This window comes from Seriola aureovittata, chromosome 2 (genome assembly GCF_021018895.1).
Source record: "Seriola aureovittata isolate HTS-2021-v1 ecotype China chromosome 2, ASM2101889v1, whole genome shotgun sequence".
Lineage (NCBI taxonomy): Eukaryota > Metazoa > Chordata > Actinopteri > Carangiformes > Carangidae > Seriola > Seriola aureovittata.
The window spans coordinates 21826404-21844588 of record NC_079365.1 but is presented as its reverse complement, the minus strand read 5'-3'; the positions used below and the strand labels follow the sequence as shown (position 1 = coordinate 21844588).

Here is an 18185-nt window from a genome sequence, read left to right as displayed (position 1 = left end):
AAACTCAAAAGTCGAAAGACTTTCCACCACATCTAAAAAAAAAAAAAAAAAAACACTGACGATTGGACAAATTGGGTCTGATAATGGATTATAAAAATAACGGCAATGTTTGAGACACGCATTTCACGTACACCAGCACAACAACACAGACATGGTGTAATTTACCGGACGCAAAGAAACCATGTGGAAAAGGAGTGTGAAAACTCCAAAGCGCCTGCCTCCTTGTTGCCTATGAATGAAGCTGTAGCAGCCCGGAGGCTCGTGTTTGACCAGCGAGAAACTTTCTGCCCTGATAAGTATAAACATGCATAGTAAAAAAGGCAGCTAATGACGTGGTGGAGGTTTAAAGGTCACAATAAGTGCTTATCACCTCTTTTTTATGTTAATTTATCTTCAAGTAAAGCTGATACAAAAAACAAAAAAAAAAACCTCTCAAATTTACATGTAGATGTGGACCAGTTTCAGACAGTCTGCTCCAAACTTTCTTTGAGATAAGAATTCTTTGAAATCTTAAAGTCTAAACTTAGGGAAGCTGCTTCACAACAAGCTGTTCCAGTGGTTCACATTTGGAAAGGTTTTCATGTGCAGTGTGAAGCACCCAGTTTGTGAAAAGCCGAAACAGAGTGGATCAGAGAACAATGAGGCTCCTGTTGTTAAGTAAAAATAAAGATAGAAACGTAGCAGTGAAACAAAGGTCAGAACCACAGTGACTCCCGTGTTGCCCAGGAGCTACAAAGCTTCTGTCGGCTGAAAGTGGACTCCCTTTTAAAGATGAAAGATTTGCTTGAGTTGCATGAGGTCACGTGTGTGCCATGCCTGCCAGAGCAAATGCGTGCAGCACAACGTTAGTGAAAAATGGAAATTTAGAGCTTTAAATTTTTAATGCTCAATGTCTTTGCAGTAGGAAATAGTTTCACTGCTTGTTTACAGATGATAGAGGATCTTTCAGAGCTAACTCTTTGCAGAAAACCACTCGGGCCTGATTTTTATCTCTCCTCGTTCTTAAACCCATCATGTCATGGTCTTGACCTCAAGGGCTCTGTTATTTCATGCAGGTGAAAAGCTGGCAGAGGAATAGAAGAAACTAAAATGCAATTATTGTTGAATACAAGTAAGTTTTTATCAGTTGTGACAGCATGACTGGTATTGTTTTCACCTTTTGATTCAGTGTGTGTTTGTGTTTGTAGGTGTCTGTGGTCCTGGAGATCCCTAATGTAGCAGGAACTACCACAGAGGCGGTTTTAACGTTTATATGTCCGTGGACGCATTTTGTGACAACACTGGAACATTGTGGGGGGCTGTCCGTTTAAGCAATCATATAAATGAACAGAGTGTCCTGCAACATTCTCATGCACTTCTATATACAATAAAACATGACTAACTCAGTGTAACCTATGGTATCACTTCAGTAGATAAAAATATAAGCAGTAGACAATCATAATGGGGACCTATTTCATTGTAGTACAAAGTGCAGCCTAACTGGAGAAGTTTTATTGTTATCTCAAATGACTTTATACTTGTCTCTACTATGTTTAAAAAGCATTCTAACAAGAATTTGTGTAACTCCTCAAACAGTAAACTCATCTATAAACAGATGTCTGCCTTTGGAAGCCCATTTGTGTTGCTGTATAACTACTGTATATTTGGCTGCTGTGCATTTACTCAAGGATTTGAACAGTTTTCACCACTGATCTGATTGGGACTTTAATTCTGCTCATTATAAAATGTTTCCTGCTATGCGGAGCTGTTGCTTGCAGACATCTGCACTCATTTTACTACAGCTGGGAAATTTGCCATACAAAATCCCTTTGAACATTGTCTAGAGTAATGGCGGCGTTAGACTTGACTTCGTCTTGACTGAAGCTCAACTACATCAGAGGCAGTTTTTTTTCTTTTCAAAAGCAGTTCAAGGAATCAACATCTATTCATAAAAAGGTCTTACCTTTCCGACATATAGCGGCTCCGTGCCTGTGTACTCCTCCACCACAAAGAACTGGTTCCAAACCCATCCTCTCTTAACTCTTTCAAGTGACGAGGGTCCTTGGTCCTGTCTATTCCCTCTTGAGGTTGAACCACTAGTCCTCGAGGCCTCACACCAGTGGAAACTACAGCAGCTAAGAAGACCTAATGCTGCCAAAAGTGTACAAGCTCCTGTTGTCCAATAAGGAGCCATTACGATTTAAAAATGAAGAAAACAAAAAAAAAAAGAAGAAGATATCCAACCTGGGTCTACATGTAATATAAAAGATACATGCAGACAGGAAGAGTTTTTCAATCGTAGCTTTACACCGAATAAAACTCCACCAGGGCAAACTTAAAAGGTCTTGGTGTGAGAACCTGAAAGTTAATCCATGGGATCGCGAATCAATCTGAAGTTATCTGCTGAATACAAGGCAGGTCATAGAGCATATTGGATTTCTACCACCTGCAGAGTACCTGTTTGTATTGTAACATGGCCGGTCATTCTGATTCTCTTATAGTATCTGTCCCACCTTATAGAGTTTCTGATATTTTTTCAAAGTATGTCCTAGCGTGACAAAAATAAAGACTCAGTCAAGTGTTTTTCAAGCTGAATTTTTGAACGAAACACAACAGATTTCTCTGATCAGTGAGGGAACCAGGTGGAAACAGGGATACAGTGGCATTGAGGAACACGCCTCTGAAGAGTGATGATGGTTTCCATCCATTTCTCTCTATGTCGTTTGCTTTCAGTGCTTCTGATTTCACATCTGGCCATGTCACTTCAACAGGTTGGTGTGCGTTTTAGGTGGTTTAATACAAAAAGTTATTCTATGAACTGTTTTTGCAAAGAAAACTGTTCTGTAGTCCAGCTCCTTAAAAAAGTTGTGACTGGTTTTGGCTCCTGAAGCAGAATCCTTGAACTGAGAAAAGGCCAACTGATTTTACTGTTGGTGAATTTGTTTGATCTGCAACGGCTTTTCCAACCAGAACAATCCAGTGGTTTGGAAAGTTCATTCTTCAAAGGTCCCACCGTTTTTCTTTGGCCATCATGACAACTCCATCAGGGATTCAAAGGCAGGAAAAGGACAAACCTGTAAAACAGAAATTTGCTGTTATCATAATTGCAGTTTGGGCTGTATCTGGAAATGTTTTCTACTTGATACTTTTAAAGGTCATCTGAGCATCAAAGTCAATCAGGGTTTAGAATGACAACACTGACATTTTTAAAATATTTTTTTTAGCTTCTTTTTAAAATTTTTTACAGTAGAAATAGTTTATGTTCTGTCATTTTTTATTTATTCCATATACCATGAATTCTGCAAATAAAGAAAAAAAAACATTCTAACACCAACTTTTTGTTCATCTTGCCTTTCTTCTACCTCTGTGTGTTCTGAGCCACAAAACTTATAATGTGTTGGTTTTGAAAGGATTATCCGGAGGAAACTGTTATCCAGCAGTGCTTCTTGTGTTCAGCAAGAATCTTAACAATGTGCTGTGAGCTGGAGAGCGATGGAAAAACAGTGAAGAGAGGACAGGAAACCAGGTGTGTGGAAAATAGGAAGGAGAGATGAGAAAAAGAGAGACAGAGAGAGAGGAAGAGAGAAAGAGAGAGGGAGAGAGAGGTCATTGTTCATCACACAGCAGACCCAAAGCATCTGTCTGCCTTTCGTCCGACTGATGGAGCGGCCCTAACCTCAGCCAGCTGATTAATTGCATGAGGGAGCACTAATTGGATAAAAGTATTAATCAATTAATTCTATCCAATGAGGCAACAAGCCCCTAATACTTCAGACAAACATTGGAGAGTAGTAGGGGGAGCAGATACGGTCCTTGGCTGTTGTGAAACATGCACAGAGGCTAGACAGAAAGACAGAGTTGACAGGGCAGAGACAGAGGGAGAGGGAGGGGGCGAAATGAGAAAGAGCGAGACAAAAAAAAAAAAAAACACAAAGAACTGAAAAATGAAATAATGAGTGATAGACTAAAAGAGGGAATGGGACAGACTGTTGTGGTTAGCTGTGGGTGTGATTAATGGTCTCCTTGAAACATTCAGAACACAAGTCGTATGACAAAAAAAAAAGGAGAAACAATAACATTTACTATGTCTCTGGCCTTACAACCTCAAGAAAGGAGGAGTTGCAACACCAGTCGAAGAAAAGTTCTGAAGGCCAGCAGGTGGTTTAACCTATTGTATTTCTGCCGGCTGGGAGAGGACTTCTAATCTCAGTCTGCTCCTGCCCGCTAGCAAGCTTGGAGCTTCCGGAAATAATTCCTTCTCAGACTGTTGGTCAAGGCAATGTCCGTGGTATTGGAAACCAACTGCACTGGGGTTTCCAATCTCCAGAGCAAACAGTTCAAGAACAACTTAAACAGCTTAGAGCACTTGGTTGTTGGTTGATAATGGTTATTGATGGAGGAACTACACGGGGATTTCCACAAACATGTATAATATATTGGTGATGTTATCGTACATACAGTTGTGAGATGCAGGGGCTGATGTGCTACACCAAACTAAGTAGCCACGAATGTAATCACGTATGATGTGACAGCCAATTAATAGTGATCTTGTATGGTGCTCTAATATTACACAAGTTGGGGGACATGAGGGAGACTACAGCCACGCTAGCAGCTGTGAGGATGCAGTTAAGCACAGCAGTGCTTTCAGCTACATGATATCAGTGACAATGCTAACACACAGATGTTAGGCTGATATAATGCTTACCATTTTCACCATCTTACTTCAATGTGTTACCATGGTAACAGTATAATTGGCACGAACTCTCAAAGTACAACTGAGGCTGATGGGAATGTCATTACTTAAGCAGTAATGACATAAAGTATTAGATCTACTGAAATTTTGACCTGATGATGGCACTAGATGCAAAGTCAGAGGATCACTTAAGTATATAGAATTCATCCTGAGGTTTCATGGCAATCCATGTAATAATTGTTGAAATATTACTAACACTATAAGCATAAGATATTATTAAAAAACAAAAATGTCATGATGGAGCTATAGGTCAGAGGATCACCAAAGTCACTCGATTTCATCCTCTGTGGACCATGAATGGTTTCCATTAATTTGATGACAATCCATTCAATTGTTACATACCCTGTATCATATATATATATATTTTAGTCTGGACCAAAGTGGTGGACACACAGACCAAAAGACAGCTGGTGTGTGTGCCTAGAAAAAGAACAGTCAAAATTTTGCAAAAGCTGAGATATCTATGAACTAAGGCTTTTTGGTCAGGCTCCAAAAACACAATAACATCTTTCATTAGACCCTTTTTTAATTGTATACCATGCCACAAGTTTTGACTTTGACTTGGTGAAGTGCCATTTTTACTGCTGCAAAAACTCTGCACAGTTTTTTTTTTTGCACAGTAATGTTTGGTTCAGTGTTGCATAGACTTAACACATTTATTGGACTCTAAAACTAGCTTATGATCATATCTGACCCTAGGAACTATAAACTGAAAATTGTACTTTCAATGTGATCCAATCAACAATGAGCCTGCCAGCCACCCTTGAGGGCAGAAAAAGGCAGGTCTGACCCCTAATCCCACACACTTTCCTTCAGTACTAAACATAACAACTCTGAACTCCACAGAGACAGTTCAGAAGTCAAGAATAACTTCGTCTCTCAGCACAGAGAGACTCTCCCTTTTGTGCCCTGGACTGATTGGCACGGCAGACCAACACCAGTGGTGCAATGTGTGCCTCAGCACTGAGCAGTCCGCTGCTTGCGTCCATAACAGTAGGAGTGTGCTTGTTGGCAGTAATAGGCCTATTTTCCAGGATTCTCCTCAGATGGAGCTTTGCTCTGACAGCAGTGAGACAGAATGTGACTGGGCTCTTCTGACTCTGCCCTGTGCCCATCTTTAAGATCCACCACTTGCCCCCACAGAGGATGATGGCCAATCCATGCTGCCTGGCAGTGGGAATGACACACTATTATCATTCTCTGCTGAGGCAGAGCTGTGCCCCTCTGCAGCCAGACCAACCCCACTGGGATGTTAAAGAGCAAGTTCCAACATTTCTGTGTCTCCAGTTCCATACTCACTGTAAGCCAAGGTTGTGGCTGTCGGTCTGCAAAAAGTCACACAGATTATCACCTGCCTTCTGTGTGGCCTCCCACCGGAGATGCAAAGAGCTCCTGGGGTTAGTAATCTCTTGCAGATATGAACAACGTCCTGTTCCCCCACCACCTGCTCAGGTGTGAGAAGTGTCTAGGTCAGAGCGTGTGGCTCTTTCTGTAGTTCCCCTCAGCAGTAGAGGAGCACCAGGTACTGATGGTAGCACTAGGCAACTGCCGTCCAAGCTCAAAGAGTTTCTTTCACAATGTAATGCAGCATCATCTGGCAACACACTGCACTTGCCAATCAGTGCAGATTCAGGGCTGCTGTGCAGTGTCTGTTAATCTAGTCTCCCTTATTTCATTATCTCACTGCTACCTGTAGCAATCTGCCCACGCCAATGCAGCCACTTGGGGGGGTTTTAACACAACACTATTTCAGGTTTGAACAAATGGGTTTCTGCTGAGCTGCCTGGTGGTTGCAGATCAATGTTTATCAAGAAACACACATGACGTTGTAATAGTTTGTGTAATTGTGAGGCAATATCAAAATAATGCATCACTTCTTGCAAACAAGTACAGTTTTTCCGTGTTCATAAACATTAGATCAGAATACAACACAGATTCAAACTAAAGGTTTTTTTTAATTTTTTTATTTATCACATGTACTTTTAGTGAGATAAAAAAGTCTCATGTTCTAATGACAGTCAATCAAAATTTAAAAAGAGAAAACTTTGCTTTACTTAAACTGATCAAAAATATTTCTTTTCAAGTTTCCAATTAGATATGTTTGAGCTGTGGAGTGATAACTTCAAAGAAATAAAAACATACTGTTTATTCATCTGTGCCTCAAAGGCAAACAGCATTGGGAGGATAGAATTAATTCGTTTTTGCCTATCTACACTTTCCCTGTTCCCTTACAGTAGATGACTTAACAGTGCGGCAGGCATTTTGAATATGTTTAATTAGAGAGCATTTGTATCAAATATTTTTCTGCATGCAACAACAGCACAGAAGTTGCTCTGCAAACTGAAAACATTTGCTGAGTACCAACTGCTTGGTATCTAAAAACAAAATCCACACTCCTCTAACAAATTTCTGTCTCCTTCTGTTCTGCCTCCCCACTTAGGGAATTCCATTAAGTGTGTACACATTTACTCATAATTAGGTCTAAAAGTAGAGAGAAAGACAGAGACACAAAATGAGAGATTTACTGTATGTTAGTGTGTTCTGGTTTCACTGAAAGATTGCGATCACGACGGTGAAGTCAAAAGTCTTGCTGCAAATTAGTGGCATGTCAATTACTGCCCTCTCTTTTCTAACAGTGGCCAACAAAACTTGCTGTTGATGATAACAACATTGCTGACATATCTGTCTCTCCCTGTGTATCTCTCTCTTTCCGCTGCGTCTTTCCACCCCCTCCTCTACTCATTCTCCAATCCCGAGCTGTTGGCAAGCACTGTGCAGCCATTCGTGACCTATTAGAGTGCTGGATTGATTCTAGAGCATGGCTGCAGCCTCTCATCAGTGGGCATGCCCAGAGCAGGCCCTTTGACAGCTGGCAGCGGACAGACGACAGCCAGGCAAGACTGATCACTGTGAACTGATAGGCAGGGGGCCAATGGCCGGCAGACAGCCCTGTAATGTAGCAGTGTGTGTGTGTGTGTGTGTGTGTATGTAAGTGTGTGTTACAATGCATTTGACTAGAGACATACAGTGGCATCAGTCGCTCAAATAAGTGGCCTTTTGACCTCTATTTCACAATAATACTGAATGAATAAACCAATTAATAGCAATAATATATTAAATAAAATAATAATTTAAAATACAAATAATTTGTTTTCTAGTGCTGTATAGAGAGAGCTGCATAAAGCAGTACTTAAATTAATACATTTGAAAACACATTATTATTACTATTAGAATGATATTATCCCATTATACAACATTTATGTTGTAACTGTTGTCCTTAAATTTTTTTTTTTCAATGCATATAGATGTAAGGGAATTGTCATTGTTTGCATACTGTTGATTACTGGGTCTCATCCCATTACAGCTTCACATCTTGAAGCTTATAGTTGCTTATGGTTAATAAGGTTGACTGTTGATTGTATTTAGCTGTAATAGGCTAATTGTTGACAGTACGGTTAATGTACAAATGAAGTTTCGTGTTAGCTGTTATACGTTGTTTACAGGGACAATGATGTGGCAAACAAGTGGGTTATGACTGAAGTATGATGAAAATATCTCAGGTTTTAAGTACACATGCTTTTAGGGACTGAGAAACTAATTCTACATTTATGTGCGTTTTAATCATAGCAACATAAGTGAACAGTGTTATTTTATGTGGTGATGAATTAAATATTGTGTTCAATGTTTAAACCATACATCTTATCAGTTGTTGAGGGTTGGGGGCAGTACAAGACAGAGGGGGTAGGGGGTGAATGCTGTATATGAAAAAGCTTCCCTTTAATGAGGAAAAAATGACCCATATACTGGAAAGATTATACTTAAAGCAATATAAAAAATGTATCAAATGAATAAATAAACATGTACATATGAAATACAATACAAACAACAGAAAGTATTTGAACAATTGAGAAAGGAATGTTTTATCCATTGATGTAATTTTCCTGCAGCTATCACAGGTTTCAGCATTAAGGATTAGTTGTTGAAATGTACCATGAGGATGTTGACAAGTCAAGTGATTGGTCAGTCTATTTGGATTTGTCTCCAAAACAAGTTTTCGCCCACTTTTTTCCCCCACTGTGATAAGCTTGTTATCTTTGCCTCTCTGCTCTGCCATTAGCTTGCTCTCCTCTCTATTGTGCCCTCCCTGACCAATCAGATTAGATGGCACTTCAGAGAGTTGTGTGGAGTGCATATATGAGTACTGTGAATTACTGATTGGAAAATACAAGGCTGCTTCTTTTTTTCACAGAAATACTTTTTTAACTTGGGTTGAAAATGATGATTCAGTCATGGTAATAATTTGCACCATTTGTCAGTGATTTCAAAGTGAAGCATTTGAAGCTGGCTCATTTATAAAGTACTGTCATTTGCTGCAAACACACACTGCATGGTTGTGACAAATCCGGCAAAACAGGTAGCGACATCTCATTAGATCCCTTAATGTAGTGCAAGGACAGATAAATAGAGAGTCCTACCAGCAACATGTATTTTGTTGTAACTGAGATATTGTTAGATTTACAAAGAAACTTCAATCAGCACGTTACAGGAAGTATATATAAATGCAATAAGACACCAGACTAAAAAAATCCATCAAGCCATCAATTAATGGCTCGGAAATCAATTAAATTTTGTACAGACATTTATGGTCCCAAAAGAATGAAGACCTCTAACTTTGGTGATCCCAACACTTTTCTCTTACCCACCCATAAGGTTGACAGTTTTGCTTTTGTGTTTGTAAGTATCTCAAAAACAATTGAATGGATTTTCATGACATTTAGTACAGACATTCAAGGACCCCAGAGAATGGATCCTAATGACTTTGGTGATACCGTGACTTTTCATCTTGCACTTTATGGAAGCAAATCATTGCCATACTAATTTCAATTATGTCACCAACTAAATACCAAATGTTGAAATTTAATATACTTGAAATGTAAATACCACTAAATTTATTGCAATGAAATATTTCACAATGAAAAGAATCTTTCTGAATTTATGGTGTTGTTTTACTTTGTGAAATTCTCATTAGTTAGTTTCAAGCTGTGCAATTTCAAAAACTCTTCAATTAAATATGTAGTTTAGAAAATTCACTTTGTCAGTTTCAGAAGTTAGCATCACCCTGGTCCCTTCGACAAAAAGCCAATGGGATTTTTGAACTGTTTTTGGATTATAGCAGAAAATAAGATAAACACCAAGATAATCTAGTAGAAGTAAAGCAGTAGAAGTAAAAAAGCTACTGTTAGGCTATAAACAAACTAGACCATGATTCAGTGTGACCACTAAGTGCCCTTACCTCTTCTACAAAAGCCTTTCCTTTTATAAAGTTAGTAATAGTTTGCAAGAGTATGAGTATAAACACAACGAGGCTGTAAAGGCGGTGTAGTGAGTTGATCAGTTTTTGTGTTCGGCGTGATGATGTTTAACGTCTCTGAAAACTGCTCCAGTCTCATTAAGCCACTTGTTAGCAACCGGAGCAAAATTCCAACTTCCTCCCATATTTTAGTTTATGAACAAATACCTACAAAATTGATGCAAAGCCATCAGTACCAGTATGTTAGCATCATCACTGTAAGCATGTCATCATGCTATCATTAGCATTTCGCTCAAAGCCCCGCTTTGGCTAAGTATAGCCTCACAGATCCACTAGCATGGTTGCAGACTCTTAGTCCTTGTCCAATTTAGTTTCCATAAGCAGCAAATATTAAAGTATTAAAGTAGTTTTGGCTAAGAGTGATCTTGATAGACACTTCACAGACACTAACAGTAAGAAAAAAAAAGGTGTAAAATGTATCCCAACATAAATTATCAGAGGTGAACGTTTCCAAAGTAGCCATTAGAATCCACTCACTGCTGAAGAAACCATAGGTCATTTACTGTATGTACAGTATAGTGTGGTTCAATGTTTCAAGGCTTTAAAGCTGTGTATAGTGATGCTGCCACGTGTCTACTGAGTTTCACTGGCAACCGAATCCATTTCAACTTATAACATTTACTTGAATTACAAGTATTGCAACAAAAGCACTGAGTCTGTAATCTGCTCTTTTCATCAGATGAAGGTAGAGGTCTGAGTCGTAACATGACAGTCATCAATAGATCAGGTGTATTATTCCAACAGTGCAGCGCAGCTCGGAATTATAAGCTAGAACCAAATTTTTAGAAATGCAATGTTTTGAGGAAGAGAAATATAAAATTCCTCATGGGATTGAATTTGCGCATTACTTGAAAAAAGTCATGCTTTAATTCATTATTCATGTTTTCACAGACATTAGTGTGTGTGTTGGAGCTGGTCCAAAATTCAGGATTCTCCTACTGGGCTGAAACTTTTTTTCTTCCTGGGGGGCTGGTATAATCAAAAAAAAATGAATGCCTGCAAAAACACACACACACACACACACACACACACACACATTGACATACTCACTCAGAGACACAAACATACAGAGACACAAAAACTTACACTTTTTCACACAAACATTTGCACAGACAATGTATTCGAACTTAAGAATAAACAATTTGTTAATGTATTCAAGCACCACACACACAAAGACACTTTCTCACTGTCCCTCCATTCCACCAATCCTAGCGTTAGTTCTCTTACTCACTCTTCATCTCTCACCTTCCTTCACCGCCTTATTCTATATTCCATGCATCTCTTTGCCTCTGTCTTTGTCTCTCTCTGTCTCTGTGTCTTACTCACTGTCAACAAGTTCTGAAACCTATTGCTTTTCTGCTTTCCGCTCTCTCCTCTTTCTCTGTGTCACTTCGTTTTGCTGTCTTTCCTTTTAGCTTTTACTCACCCCTTTTCCTCAGTTACTCTGCCTTTACACCTTTTCTATCTTCCCTTATGCTGTCTGCCCATCTGCACCATCTTCCTCACTCATTTCTCCTTTGCACTCCCCTGTCAGTTTTATTTGTTCTTTTATTGCCATTTTTCCCATTGTCTCTTTAACAGTCTCAGCATCACTGCCTGTGTAGGTTTATAGTTTTTCTAACTGATTTTATCTCTTTCTCTTTTAACTCCTTCATCTTTTCCAGTTCCATCCTTTACTACCTTAAAACCAACTTTTCAAGACATTGTTGTATATGTTGCTACCATCTTCAAATTAATGGTGGCCATATTTTAAACACAAAAGCACGCACATTTCATTAACCTCCTCTCATGTTTTCTGCACACTCTTATGCATTTAAGCTCACACTAACATTTCTCTCTGCACCCACACACACTCAAACATTCAGTGTGACATCTCAGTTGAGCCTAGTATCATTAGGGACTATCGCTGCATCTCTCTCTAATAACAACTTCTCATTTCAGGGTCCACAGTGACAAAAAAAAAAAAAATGGCACAAGTGATTACTATCTCAGGCAAGGAGTTTATATTCGTAAGTTAATAGCCTTAGGTTAACACATGGCCACATTTACTCCCCCTGGGCCTGCTTGCTCGCAACAGTATATCTCTGCCTTGGATTGATTTGTGCACTGATTTTGCATTTACTCATAACTGGCCCTGTGCACACACATGAGCATGCCCAGCTTAACACACACACACACACACACACACACACACACACACACACACACACACACACACACACACACACACACACACACACGCACACACACACACACACACCACACACACACACACACACACACACACACACACACACTGTAGATAGCGAAACATACCCGGCTCCATCTTCCATTGCCAGAATCTCCCCATCAGATGGATGAAAGCTGCCATCAAAGCTGGGCCCAGGAGGAGTTCAGACAGTCTGCTTATTTGAGTGAACCCAAAACCACAGTCCAATCCCCTCCGCCATGCTTATTAAATAGCCTATTTTATCATTTCCAATCCCAATTTGTCACAGTCACTTGGCTCAGCGGCCCCGTGCCATGTCACAGAGGGGTGAAAAAAAAAGAACCAGAGGCACAACAGAAAACATGTCTCTGTCTGTAAAGTGTTTATGTAGCAAATGGTAAAGTTTTAATGGGCCGTTTGCTATGAGACTAGCAAAAAATAAAAAAATAAATAAAAGGAGACAACAAACAACAGTTTGCTTTGGAGTACAGTAGAGTTGCCATGAAAACAAGTGTACTGGCTCATGGAAGTTGTGTAAATACACAGGAATGAACAGAAATGATGAGCCTACTACTCAGGCGAGCGTACAGTAATGACAAAGATGTTGTCTATAGCTATACATAGACTGGACTGGCATGGTGGGTTTTTTTGTTTTCGCTATTAAATTCAACTTCAAAGTTACCTGTTATATTGTATACTGTACATAATGTCAGCATGTGCTTTGAAAAATACATTGATAAAGTAATGTTATGTTCAAAGTGCAATGCGATGTTGATGCAAATCATCCACAGCTTCAAAGCACAATGCATTTCTCATGCCCTAATTGTCCAAACAGCAATCTCATCTGACCACAACATATAATCCTCCCATCATGCACAAACATCTAACACATTTTATCTATCTGATTTAATCGATCCCACTGTAGTTTAACAAGGATCTAGACTCCTTTTCTGTTTTGCTGCCAAACATCTTGTACTCCAGCAGCATGCGAGCTGGACCTTGCTATTGTTTGCGTCTCTCTCTCCCCTCGACTGGACTCTATATTCTGAATCCAAAACCCCATGTTGTATTGGCAAGTCAATGATATGCAGCTGAGCGTGACTGGGGAGAACAAAATCTGCATTGACACAGGGAACTGTCTAGAGAATGGGTGCTGCCTTGCATTAGGCTGCTGTGTTTGCTTATGGGTTATAATGAGAGGTGACATATTGTCAGTGCCTTGCTAAAGCTGGTCTCCTAATTACACTAATTGCTGCTTTTCCACCCCCGTCCCTCGCTCCCTCCCTTTCTCTTCAAATCTCTGCCCTCCCCTCCTTCTCCTCCTCCCTTGTTCCCTCTCTCTCATGCCAGTTCTGCTGCTACTCTTCAAAACTCAAAAGCTTCCACCCACATACCAAGATGCGCCTGCACCCACTCTCATTTCTCTTGCACTCTCTTTATAGCCATTAATTTTTCTTACATTTCTTTTTCAAGAACTACTCCTGTTCCATCCATCCACTCTGTCTCTGCCTGTCTGTCTTTTTTCGTTCTGTCTCTTTCTCTCTTTTCTCCCATTTGGACTATTTTTTGCACCCATACATGTCACAATGTCCAATACTGCTGCACAAGCCCCCATGCCTGGCCTGCCAGCTACACAATTACTAAATCGCTCATCTCACGGGTGGTTGGCGCTCTGTATCCCCAGCTTTGGCCGGGAGAAAGTGAGAGAGAGGGAGAAGACTCAGAGTGAGAGAGAGAGAGGTAGTATATGAATGAAACAAACAAAAAGAAAAGGGCAGTGGGATCTGAAGGGGTAGACTGAACTAAGTGCCTGAGTTGGCTCAGGCATGCTCCTCTGTGACTCTGTGTGTGTGTGTGTGTGTGTCTGTTTGTGTGTTTGTGTGTGTGTGTGTGTGTGTTTTTCTGGCTACAGGTGTGCATGCGTGCAAAGGCAGTATTATGTGTGTCAGTGCATGTGTACATGCATACATGTAGGCATGTGTGTGTCTCTGTAAAAGACAGGTGATGGCCAAGGTAGTTGACAGCTGTCGGCGCACATGGGCCCAGGATGGTAGACGAGCGCTGGTGTCTGTCAACACACTGCTCTGACTCTGCCCTGAGTTGCAGGCTGACTATATGTAGGACCCTCTTAGGACAACCAGAGACCACTGGTGCTTTTCAGAGTTACTTCTTGCCGATGCAAATGCAAAACCTGGAGAGTTGGATTGACTGCCATAATGTCAACAAGTTGAATATGTAGCAGAACAAGTAAGACAGGTTTGTTTGCTCTTTTTATGAGAGGAGGCTTGATGCATCATGGATGAGGAGACTGGCCTTGAGCAAAAGGATTTACATCATACACTGAGCATTTTAGAGCAATGGAGTTGTACAATATTGCACGCTAGCCTTTGGTTCACATGGCAGATAGCCCTGATAACAACTCCCTAGGTGCTATGGGCACCAGTCTGCTGTGCAACCTGTTTTTTGTCTTTATTATACTGTAGACAAAACACGGTATATCCATGCAACAACCATCCACGTTCATAAAAACATAGAAACAGGCATGTAGGTATAGAGAGTAAATTCAGTATTGCGCTCTGTTATCTGATATGCTCTTTTTGACAATTTGTCATTCCGTGTCTGCTCTCCAAGCAATATTATCTACATTTATCACCTGCACGCACATGATATATTCAGCAGTGTGGCTGGCTGGCTGTTTGATTTTTATATGATAATCATACCATGCAAAAACACACACCTGGCTGTTTGATTTTCTCACACCACAAACTAACAGGCTTTCTGTTTCGCAGAGCCAAGCCCATCTCTGTTTATTTTTGACAGTTTTATCAATCTCCGATACATCAGAGCCTTCCCTCAGTAAAAGCACATCCACGCTAGCTAACCTGAAACACCTTGCAGTGCAATCCCTAAGTCCCATAACACCCCTCTCCCCTCGCTTTTTTCCCTTTGGATCTACACTGGCGTCTCTGGAATCCAGTTAACGGAAATCCGTTGTTGCGTCAGAGAACTTGAGACCACTGATAATCGTTCTACTCACAGATAATAACAAATTGAAACCCGATAAGAAATGGAGAACAGTGCACTTGTATACCTATATGTATTTTACTATCACATTTCCCAAAGGCTGTAGAGTAGAGCTGAAAGAACACAAGTAACAATAGAAAGGGACTTCTTTCAAATACTGAACAAAAGTCGTCGCTGTGTTCATGTAGGCATTTTTAGCTCAAATATTCTCACTACATCACATTGGCATTGTAACCTTCTCTTGTTAAAGCATCTGTGTTTTACACACTATCTGTGCTGCCTTGAGTTCATGTTAGGAAGAAAAAAAATATAGTTTTAAAAACAAGACACTTATATATGTATTTCCAAGTGTATCATGTTTTGACACTTAAATGAATTTTTGCACTGCGTTTTGAACCGGCAAAAATAAAAGCATATATTTAAGAGCCTGATGGATGTTTACTACGTCTGTTTTTTTTCTTTCCATAAAGTTGCTAATGTTTGTTTTCATTAATGAAAAAATCTCATTCTGAAGTAATCTCTTAATCCATCTCATAATTTCTGTTTATCCCTCACCTTTTCTGTCTCCTGTGTATGTGTCTGCAAGTGTAAATCTGTGTGTTTACTCTCTCCCTCCCTTTGATCACACTTCAGCTGCTTTGTTCATAATCACGTTACATATGATCTCTAATCCTTTAATATATTCAGAGGAAATAAACATTTCAACAGGACTTCAGAGGCAGTAACATGTTTTTTTTACTTTCCTCTTTATCACTGTGAGAATCCAGAGAAGCAATATGTTGTGACAACAGCCAATCTCAAACCTCAAAGCAAGAAGCAAATATGTACAAAGTGAAAACCAGGCAAACACAGTACACCCAGTACCCCTCTCATATGTACTGAGGCTTCCTCTGCTAGGAAAGCAAAAATAATCATGTGTGTTAGAAATACATGTGTGAAAGTCTGGCTATTACAGACAATTACTGACAATAATTGATCGTGCATGGTGAAAAAAATAGGTGCGAAAACACAATCTCAGATCCTAAACTCTTGAATCTCCCAATGATGTTTCTTTTCGACCCCCCATCTGTCTGTCCTCCCCTCATCCCCATATAATATGTCCCTACTTTTCCCCTCAGTGTAGTTCATTTTTTCCTGCTGGAATGCTTTCACTGTGGCCATACATCCTCACTCTGTGTGCTATGTGGCGCACTCAGCCATAAGATTCCCATTAGGCCAGATTGTGGTCAGAAAGGATCAAACCTGACTGTGTGTTTCTTCTCACTCTCCACTGTCTGTGATGGTTGAGTGTTTGTTTGTGTGTGAAGGCCATGGAGCAGTGCTACCGTGCTAGACCAAAATATTAGTTATTGCTGTGGATGTTGCCAGCTTCCTCTTCACGTAAAGGTAGACAACATATCCACACGTGCGCATTTACACACAGTGCATGCAGTTCATGTAGGATGATATCTGTGTTGTTGCATCTGAAGAATGCAATAGGAAATGACATCCCTGTTTTCACGTTAAGGGAAATGAACATGTTACTTGCTGAAAGGTCAATCCTCCAAGCCAGGGGACAAGGTTGCATAACTGCAGTAATTATTATGTAGCTGCTCAGGAATTAGAGGGAACTTCATGTCAAATGTCAACAGCTATGACACAGCCTGTTTCAATCCACATCTACTGGTTTGCAAATGTCAGTGCTGAGGAAGTTACTTGAGAACAGCAATTGCTATAACTTGTACTCAGTTTGTCAAGTTATTCACTTTCTAAAAGGCATACAGGTCTTTCCCTGTCATTCATACATATATTTTTCTTTCAATTTGTCTAAAATGTAATGAAAAGGAATTTGACTGGAAGACTATAGAGCAGTATTTCCTCTTGTATGCAGCCTGACACATCTTGCACTTACATGTGTGCTCAGCAAAGTGTGAGTCATCCCCACAGATATCGAGGCTCTAATGTCACCAGCGAGAGTTTTGACAGAACACTTTGTTTAGTTTTGCTGCTGTCGACAGGTGTTTCTGAAATGTACAATACTTAAATTGTTGTTAATTATGTATCTTAATTTCAACATGACATAAACATCAAGTATCCTTGCTTATGAAACGCTTGCATGCTTCTTTGAGGGCAATTATTATACTACCATGGGCATTTCTCCTATTCCCCCTCTTATGCATACAGTAACTGTTGCTCAGCACCTGTGAAGCATTTATGAACGTGCACATACCCATTAAACAAAATAGCTTTACTTCACAGATTTTGACACCTGTTTTGACTGTGTGTTGTGTCATTATTCTGTTAAGATTTTTATTCATAATGCGACAACACATTTTTCACAAAATCACAAAAAAACAAAACATAACATGTCAGACTACTGTGTTCAGTGTTGCGTATGGACATGAGCGTGTGCTTTTTGTGAACGCTGAACTGTATGAATCCGTTTACAAATGATGAATGTGACGCTCATGTTTTTCGACAGTTTGACGGCACGCCTACTACTGCTGAAGTCAGTTTGTTTGAGCATTTGAAGCAGTTTTATGAACAAACAAGTGAAGACTTGGACGGATTATACTTATATAGGGATTTTTAGATGTAACTCATGTCTGTGATTCTTCAGTGTTATACAATAATTCATTTAGTTTGGGAGTGGCAAAGAATAGGGGCTGGTGATGGACTGGTCGAAGGTGTTGTAGTATTGCAGGCTATTAAAGTTAAAACTGTTTAATGATTTATGCTAGTGGATATTTAGGTGCTAAGGGTGAGTTGTTGTTTAAACATCTGCCTCAGGGAAATTATTTACAATCACTGATAAAGATCACCCTATGGGCATGTGTAGATGGCAACCGGAGGTAACAGAGGTAGATAAG

General features: G+C 39.9%; 1 protein-coding gene across 2 annotated transcripts in view; it reads right to left on the bottom strand.

The window, feature by feature from the left end:
* The window catches only part of LOC130187259 (cadherin-22), a 220257-nt gene that overhangs the window by 67889 nt on the left and 134183 nt on the right, over positions 1 to 18185 (bottom strand). For both annotated transcript variants that reach the window (XM_056404695.1, XM_056404701.1), the window contains exon 5: positions 1943 to 3053. In XM_056404695.1, coding sequence (XP_056260670.1) covers positions 1943 to 2173 — 231 coding nt within the window. In that variant the 5' untranslated portion in view covers positions 2174 to 3053. The remainder of the gene's footprint in view (positions 1 to 1942; positions 3054 to 18185) is intronic.